This window comes from Morus notabilis, unplaced genomic scaffold (genome assembly GCF_000414095.1).
Source record: "Morus notabilis unplaced genomic scaffold, ASM41409v2 Scaffold499, whole genome shotgun sequence".
NCBI classification, from domain to species: Eukaryota; Viridiplantae; Streptophyta; class Magnoliopsida; order Rosales; family Moraceae; genus Morus; species Morus notabilis.
Window position 1 is genome coordinate 437,925 of NW_010360080.1, and position 9,366 is coordinate 447,290.

A 9,366-nucleotide genomic window follows, 5' to 3' on the forward strand; every position below is an offset into this window, starting at 1 on the left:
TTTTTTTTTTTTTTTAAGAACTTCTTGTTGAAATGGAATCTTGTGGTGAGATTGAGAAGGAACTGTCACATTCATATTCTAGATCCTCAAAACCCCAAAACTCATCCTGATCTTCTTCTTCTTCCTCCGGCATTTTCCATTTTTCTTCCTCGATTTCCCCTTCTTCCATCACCTCCAATACCTGTTCATCCACAGTAAAGTTACAAACTGAGAATTGTGGTAAAAGAATGGCTTGACACTTCTTCACAAACATTGAAGGAAAAGAAGATAAGAAAGAGACGGGTCAACTTTGTAGCTGCATGCAACTTTTAAAAGACAATTAATATGATGATTCATAAGGAAGAAGTTATAGTCCATATCATTTTTTTTTTTTTATGCATCACGGAGTTTAATTTCTATGGTTGGATATGATTTTTTTTAAATGTTAAATTTTTTTTTTTAAAACTAAAATTGACATTTTATACAATAACTCGTGTCGTTTCTTTACATCATTTAGTGACTGAGATTTAAACCGCGTGATCCACCACAAATCTTTTGATGTAACATAGTTTTCATGGATCCATAAAAAGTAAATTAGGCCTATGAAATTTGGTAGTTATATGGTTGGGAAAACTTATATGTGAGCTAAAACATCATCATAATTCATAATGTGGTAGGCTCTCGTTTCATGGAATTCACATCACTCATATGGATAGAAGAAAAAAAAAAAATACTTTTTAGCTTAAAAGTGTGTATCAATTATGACTCAAAAGAGGACCCACTTTCACAATCATTGTGGTGATCATATCTAAATCTTCTAATCACATGAGAGTTAGCACCAAATTTGTATATCATCTGCTTAATTTACATAAAACTATTAGGGTTAGGTCGGATAGGACATTTTCAGACTAAAAAATTGCGTGAAAAACAGAAATCCCCTAAATCAACACCCAAAAAATACCAAATCTAAGTTTCCTCTATGATCCCAGCTGGTGAAAAGGATGTCCAAAGTCATTTTACTGGCAAACCACCAAAAAAGTACTTAAAAAAACAACTTAATACATGATAATAATAATAAACAACACTTCATAATTTTTTAAAAAATGTATATGTAGCTAACTCAATCGGTCAGTCAACTAAAAATTACTTTATCAACATGACGCGCATATATATATATATATATATATATATATATATATATACACACACACACACACACACACACACACTCCATGATGTGTTCCTCCGCTAGGAAATAGTTTACTGACAAAGTTATGCATATTCTATTTCATGTATGTGACCTAATTGATAAGGAAAGCATCTCAGAAGATTTGTACCCAAGTTAATTCCCAAATGCATGACAAAAAAAAAGGTATCACTTTCTAGTGTGATCATCACTATTTTCCCCTTATTGTGTCACCTTCAAGAACTCATCTTTTAATAATTTAGTAATATTGAATCCCATTTATCAAAATAATAAGACTATGATTTAGACCAAAAAAAATTACACGGGAATTTTGCGATAGGGCATACGTAGCATCAATTTACGTTAATGTGTACTACTATTAAGGTAACTTTAGAGCTCGTTTATTTTGGTGATTCGAGTTGAGATGTGATTTTATGTGAGAGCTTTTTACTGTAGTAAAAAAATTAGATGTGACTGTTTCTGAAATATTTTTACTATAACAAAATTTAAATTCTAAATTCAAATCAGTGAAATGAACGGGACTTTAGTAATTAAGTTATGTTCCGTGGTATTATTAGTACATACCTCATGATAATTATATGATTATGACATGTAATTAAGATATAATATATTATTATAATAATTTGGGTACCTTGGTGATGGTAGGCCGCCATTTTGGGGCTGCCCGGATGCAAAGAGAGGCTGCAAAGGCAAGTCTTTTCAGCTGACTAGCATCATAGGCCCCTCCAAGTTTTGGATCTATCAGCTTTTCTATTTCTCCTTGTTTCAATATTGGTTTGGCCTGTTCAAATCCCACATTTAACAATCATTAAAGCCAAAGAAATTTATACATGGACTAATCAAATGGACTAATCAAATGAAATTTATACACGGCGAAATTTCTAATATAATAAATCAAATGGGAAATTCTTTATAACAATTAAAAAAAAAATTTCTCCAGTAGGAACTGAAAATACTCTATTCTCAATCGTAAGATTCATATTAACAATTATTTATTTTACATATATCTTTTTAATATGATGTGATTTGAATCAAAATCCGATTGTCAGAGAGAAACCGACTCTACTAAAAAAAGACTCGTAAAATAAATAAATAAACAAATATTACCCAGCTGTGTAAGCTCTGGTGAGACGCATCCACTGGCTTTCTGCCAGAAATGATCTCCAGAAGAAAAACACCAAAAGCAAAAACATCTGTTTTCTCATCCACAATCCCATGCATGTAGTACTCAGGAGCTAAATGCCTGAACAAACAATATGCAACATTTCACCCAATCAAACTTTTGTATCATTCTTTTCTTTTCTACTCTAAAAAAAAAAAAATGTCAAAATTAATTTTTTTCTTAAAACAAAAAAGTTTCCAAGTACCCAAATGTCCCTTCTATAGGGGCAATTGAATGGTGAGTCCACTGAGATGGAAGCCATTTAGCAAGTCCAAAATCAGATATCTGCAACCAAAAAAAAAAAAAAAAATGTCATGATACCAAATTCAGCAACTCTCAAAAACCAACTAAACTTCAAATAATTTTTTTTTTTTTCATTTTTCTCTTTTTTTTCCCTCTTATACTCACCAATGGTTCAAAATCTGCAGTCAAAAGAATATTGGAAGACTTAATGTCCCTATGAATTATCCTTCTCTGACAACCCTTGTGCAAGTAATTAAGTCCTCTTGCTGTCCCAACAGCTATCTTATACCTCATTTTCCACTCCATTGGCCTCAAATTCTCATCTGTAAAACGAATTAAAAAAAAAAAAAAAAAAAAAACCAAAAACATCATAAAAACTCAAACCCATTAGCATAAAAGTTTATTTTTGGATAAAGTACGGGAAAAGGAAGTACAATAAGACACAGTTTAAACCGTTGAACTTCTTATGATCATATCAGAATAAAAACACGACGGTTTATAATCACGCCTATCAGTAAAATATATATATATATATATATATATTAGATACAGTTTTAAACAGTCAAACTCCTCAAAATCATATCAGAATTCAAACGCAGACCGCGTCTACCGGCGAAATATATAATACATTTCTTCTAATTTGTTTTTTTTTTTTCTTTTACCATGGAAGAGAGAAGCAACAGAGCCTCTGGAAGAGAACTGAAAAACGAGGTAAAGCCCATTGTCAATGCAACAGCCGAGGAGCGACAAGACGTTACGGTGACGGACATGTCCGACCGTCCCGATCTCCGTCAAGAAATCCTTCTCTTTCCTCTCGTCGGAGCTGGTTTTCGTCAGCCTTTTCACGGCGATTTCTTCGCCGCTGCTCAGAACTCCTCTGTAAACCTCCGCGTAGCCACCTTTTCCGACCAAATTCTCTGGCACCCAGATGGCAAAAAACATGAGTTTTTAGAGAGAGAAAGAGGGTATGGGAGAGAAAGAGAGAGAAAGAGAGAGAAGTAAGAACCTGGGGTGAAGCCATTGGTGGCGAGGGAGATTTCTTTGAAGGAGAAGCATTTCCAAATGGGTTTCTGAAATGGTTCTGATATTTCCATATGATTCTCGAGGGTTTCGATAATATTATTGTCGTCTTTGGGTTGTTCTTGGTCTTCCAAACTACGTCGTTTTAGCGAGAAGAGCCTCTTCAAGCTGTTGGTCCGAATGTACTTCATTTTTTGCAAATGATTTTTTTTTTTCAGACTTAAATAAGACTCTTCTGTTTCATGCAGATAAAACTCTCTCTCTCTCTCTCTCTCTCTCTCTCTAAATCTTTCTCTCTCTTGTTTTGCTTTGTGTTTTTCTCTCTCCAAATTCAACAACAGAGTCAAAAGGGTCGAGGAAGTTTGTTGTTTCAGATGACGAGGAGATGACAAAAGTGTTGCAGAAGCTCTCTCTGCTCTCTGTTCTCTGTTCTTCTGCCTATGGGCATTTAAGCTCTTATTTATTTATTTATTTATGCGTTTATTTTTGTTTGGCAATTTTTTTTTTTTTTTTTTTTTTTCAGAATGGAAATGAAGAGAAATATGGGTTCTATTTTATTTTATTTTAAAATTGTTTTAGGGCCCACTAGACTAGCTATTGGCTCATGAAGTTTAGGTACTCTGTCTGTGTTTTCTGTGGAAGAAAATAGTAATGTTTAGAAAAATGATAAAGATGGTTTATCAACAAATAATTTTGGCATTAAAAGGTGGTAAAATAGTATGTTGGATATGCTATTTTATTTTATGTTTTTATGCAGTAATATTTCAAATTTTATATTCACTTTTTGTTGTAATTATTTATTTTGGAACTTGTAAAAAGTATAACGAAAAGAAGAAACTTGTGGAAAGTAAACTTTTAATTGCCAAAATAATTTGAACATGATAAATCATGAAATAAAAATGCTAATGCATCAATTAATGTCAATCAAATATCAAAATTTGACATATCTTAAACGTGGTGACTCAAGTGCACTAAGTACAATATGTTGTTATATTTAGCGGAAAAACAGCGTTGCATTTGAAGGTGATTTTCTCATAATATGATTTTCTTATACAACAGCTAAAATTTTACGTTGAAACATGATTTTATTTTTTTTTATGCCAAAAAACTTCAATAGAAGGGCGTAAGGCATAAAAGAGAAACAATAGACATTAAAGAAAAAAGAGTGCAATAAAAAGTAAAGCCACGACACCCAAATAAAGCTAGAGACTACCTTACAATGGGCCTCACACTCAGAAAAAAAAAAAACAAAAAAAACAAAAAAAAAAACAAGTCTCCAAAAATATGAAAGAGAATGTAATAAATAGCATATTTTAAAATTATATCAAATAAATGACTGAATTTATTACTATTTAAAATAAATAATAATTTATCACGTAAATATTTTATTTACGATTACTAAAAAGATTTTTTTTTCACATAAATTTTCTTTTTACGACAGCTAAAAAGATATTTTTTCATGTAAATAAAGATTTTTTACCAATTATAAATGACACATTTACATGATATACTGTTATCCACTTTAAATAGTTTTAAAATATATTATTTATTTAAAATAGTTTTAAAGATCTGCTATTTACTACAATTTTTTAAAAGGAGAGATAAATCTCATTGCCCCGACCTAGCTATGTGGCGCTACATTTCTAAACGCCGAATCCAATTATGCTTATAAGACTTGAAATGTTAGGTTAATTTTGATGCCTCGAGTTGAAGGTTAAGCAACTCAGTTGTATACTAATTGAATTAAACTTTGAGGGAAAACAGACAAATATCCCTTAAAACGTATGAGTTTAAGTTTTTACTCTTATTATTGATTAATATTTATATTAGTTAAAAATGTATTAATTAAGTTGCAAATGTTAACTATTTATGATAATATAATAATAGACTTTTCGTAAAAATGTACTGAAAATTAATTAAAAACTCTAAGTTCAGCAATTTTCTCTAAATTTCAAGATTATAACATGAAATTCAAAGATGGAATTCAAAAAATAGTGCCCTACCATATTAATTTTTTACCAGTTTTCTCAAAATTGCTTATAGTATTAACACGTGAGTTAACATGATTTTTAGGTTCCAACTTCTAAGTTCTTATAACAATTGAAAATAGTATTCTCTTTCAAAATTCATTCTCGAAAAGGTTGCTCATCAGAACAAGCTACTCTAGTATAGTTTCTTATCTTATACTCCATTTTAATTTGACTTTTCATCTACCTTTTTCTTCCCTTTTTTGTTTCGAGTAATTTGATTGAGATAATGTTTAAGGAACATTATATAGTCATTTTTCATTTTATCTTCTCAACCTGTAATTAGATTCTCTGTTCAATGGTTTACTTGTTACGGAACATACTAAACCTCATTATAGCATATATGTAGATAATATGTGTTATATATATATATATATATATAATATTGAGGTTGTGGCAATATATACATATATATATATATATATATATTATTGAGAAAAAAAGATAGCAATGTAAATTGGAAAAGCATCTTTCTACGTTGTGTATCATGTGTTTTGGTATTTTTATTATTATTTTAGTGATCAACGCATCTTTTGTTGCTTGCAAGACTTCAACAAGTTGGCCGACTTTGTGCTATCACACACATATAAATGACATAGTTCCAGATCTTGTGACAATTGAGAAACCGTCAGTCTCATATAGAAACAAAAACTTGAGTCAAAACAATAAAAGACTTTACTTGATTATGGAAGAATTGCAAATTGCTAACATTTTAATAATCAATCTTAAATATCGCATCGCTCGTGATATTCAAATTGTAATATGGAAGGGCTCTCATTCAATTTTCTTTATATTAATTTGAATGGAAAAAAAAAAAATTAAAGTAAGCTTTAGGGTCGAGTTTACTTCGCATCATCAAAAGAAAAATGAAAATGAGGTGTGATTTCTTATTATTTTAATCTACTTTATCTTACAATTAATCCCATTACTTTTATTATTACATTTCTTTAACTTTATTATTACAATTAATCCCATGAAGTTTGGTGGTATGATTTATATGGTCTTGAATTTCAATAATGTCTACGTGATGGACAAATTATGGTCCTTTTTTCGTTGCAAGAATTATGGCCCTCAAGTCTAGGAAAAAGAACCAACCTACTTGCTTAATAATTCATCCACATGGAACAGCTCTAGGGTTTGGTAATATATAGTTGGACGACTGGGAAGTATGTCTTAAAAATTGAAATTTGAATAAACTTTGGTAATATATAGGTTTGGTAATCTATGATACAAAGTCGAATGAACTTGTTCAAGTACAGTGCAATCAACCAATTAATATCAATCACGTGCTTTACAGGGAAAGTAAAGATTATGTTGAAGCTCAATAAAATATACATTAATATAGGAGCTTCTTATGATAAGATATCCTATAAAACAATACATGTTTTTGAATAGTAAATCTAATTATTAAAATAAAAAGTATGCAAGACTGACTACTGTATGTTTATTAATAAGTGTTTCATATGTTTTGAACCAAAAAACTTAATTGAGTACGTGTTTGTTAAATATTTATAAGACCTATTTCAAACCAGTGATATGACCAGTTGAACCAAAAAAATAACTCAAATTCTAAAATTAACACCCTCCATGTCTCACACCTCTTCTCTCACAAAAAATAAAAAAAATAAAAAAATCTTTTAGTTACACATCCAAATATAATTTCAGATTTCATTCCTTTTTCAAACCACAACTCTACTAATATCTAAACGTTATTTAGGACTATAATTTCAAAACACACTTTGCATTTCAAATAAAAAGTTCAAACCATCATGTTTCAAACTTATTTATCAAACGAACCCTAAATATTTAGACAAAAGAGTCGATTAGGGTTTCTTTTCCTCTTCCTCTCTCTACTATTCTTTGCCCCAACCTAGCAGTAAGCTTCAAAGGGCCAGAATCACCACCCTTGGGCTTGGCTCTGAACAGTCAGCCCCATGGAAGGGGGCTTGAGTGTCGCAGCGTAGATCTTCTCGGTGAGGGGTTGATGAGGCCATTATTTGGGTGGGAGAAAAAGGTGTTGCGAGACGGGGATGTGGGCCCTTTTTGGTGTGTTTTTGGTTGCCGCTTCTGGGCACGTCCAAGTGCTGGCAAAACTATGCCTCTTGTGTTGCGGTTCGACAGCCAGAGATGGCGGAGGAGGTGGAAAGCCGTGCTTTTCCTGGTGCCGTTATGTTATAGGGGCTTCGGCCCCAATGGGCCGACGGCTCCATGGATAAAACGTGTTCCCGAGTTGGCAATGTCAGGTGACAACAGTGGCTTGGATTTTTTCCGGCATTTCTTTGGCTTGCTTGCAGCATCACGGCTCCTTTGCTCATTCCTGGCGGTGGTTGGCTTGTCATCAAAGATCCGACTAGCGTCATTTTGGCTTTGCCATTTCTGTTTTGATTTGTAAGTTTGTCAAATAATGGAGTTGATTCTTTTGCCGTTTTGTTTTAATGTGCTTGTTTGCTTTCTGTTGAAATTATGGAGGTGGTCTCCACACTTTTCGGTGTTATTTTTATGTCAAGTCCGCAAGTCTTTCTTTGTAGTGTTGTGGTAGTCCTGGTATTTTTGGTCTCTTGATCTCAATCGATTGGAGTTATCCACCTACTATAGTGGTGTGTTTGAAAGAGCCATTTGTGTATTCAATTAGTTGTGTGCCTTTTCGGTTTTTTCTTGTTGAAACTCAATATACGTATTACCCCTAGAGCGTTTCACTCGAATTTATTGGTGGTTCCAATCTATAGTCAGGATTGAGTTGCTAAATACGATATGATCTTTCACGTCTAAATTAGTGTGTATCACTCTGATTTTAAATACAATTCCCATTTCTTTAAAAATACTCACGAAGTTAAGCTTTATTATTGAAACAAATAATCATTTTTATGGGATGAAATACTTGTTTCTTTTTTCTGTTTTTAACTTTTTATTTTTCTGAAAAAACTTATAAACAAAGGAATTCGGGGTAAGTATGTATGAAAAGAAAAACTATCAATTAGACATAGTATAAAACTTAAAAAATTATAATCAAATCAAATTAAAGAAAATATAACATTTTTTCAAAACTCGATGAAAATTTGACCATTTAAAATTGTGCCTAAAAAATTTCTTTTCCTATCTTATGGATTCTCCATTAAAAAAAAGTGAAATACTTGTCATTCATCAAAGGCCATCTTGTACAAGGACAATATATCACCTTTCAATTTCCTTTAAAAAAACAAAAAATAAAATAAAACAAAAACGAATAGGACAATGTCACTTGTGTTTTGACTCCCATCCATTGATCAAGTGTGAATATCGCTATCAAGTACTTGCACACACAAGTCCCCAAAAGCATCTACCAATTCATATGTATAAATTACATTTTTTTTGGCCAATATATATCCAATAATTACTTCAAATTTCCAAACAAAATGTAAAGACAATAATATGCACAACCGAAGTAATTCACGCAACATTATGTGAAGGATCGATTTGTTGTCACATAAAAACAATACATGCTTCTCTCGTACGCATTTTCACATGATGTGGAAGTTATAGCAATTATCACGTTATCCAACACTCAAGATATTAATCACAGACCAAGTTAAGATAATCCTTTATGGTTAGGCCACTACACTTGACCATGTTTGTCGTATACAATTATTTTGCTAATAACATAGCCAAGTAATCAGATTTTATTATGCTAATAACATATATAGCCAAATATTATGCTAATAACATAGCCAAGTTTAGGACCAGTGACCTAT

General features: G+C 31.7%; 1 protein-coding gene across 1 annotated transcript; it reads right to left on the minus strand.

The window, feature by feature from the left end:
• Positions 1-4,103, minus strand: LOC21399799 (probable receptor-like serine/threonine-protein kinase At5g57670). The gene is made up of 7 exons (XM_010095918.2): positions 3,598-4,103; positions 3,254-3,508; positions 2,757-2,914; positions 2,554-2,633; positions 2,294-2,429; positions 1,818-1,967; positions 1-181 (listed from the first exon to the last, which is right to left on the minus strand). Exons 1-7 carry the CDS (start codon positions 3,800-3,802, stop codon positions 14-16), a joined length of 1,152 nt encoding a protein of 383 aa, XP_010094220.1. The 5' UTR covers positions 3,803-4,103; the 3' UTR covers positions 1-13.
• Between the last annotated feature and the right edge of the window lie 5,263 nt (positions 4,104-9,366).

What these genes read in the sequence shown, in the direction of transcription:
- LOC21399799 (XM_010095918.2), bottom strand. Translation starts at nt 3,802, where the DNA reads ATGAAGTACATTCGGACCAACAGCTTGAAGAGGCTCTTCTCGCTAAAA. An exon ending in TGTTGCTTCTCTCTTCCATG is followed by an intron (nt 2,915 to 3,253) that starts GTAAAAGAAAAA and finishes TTCGTTTTACAG; the next exon opens with ATGAGAATTTGAGGCCAATG. An exon ending in CCTATAGAAGGGACATTTGG is followed by an intron (nt 2,430 to 2,553) that starts GTACTTGGAAAC and finishes TTGTTTGTTCAG; the next exon opens with GCATTTAGCTCCTGAGTACT.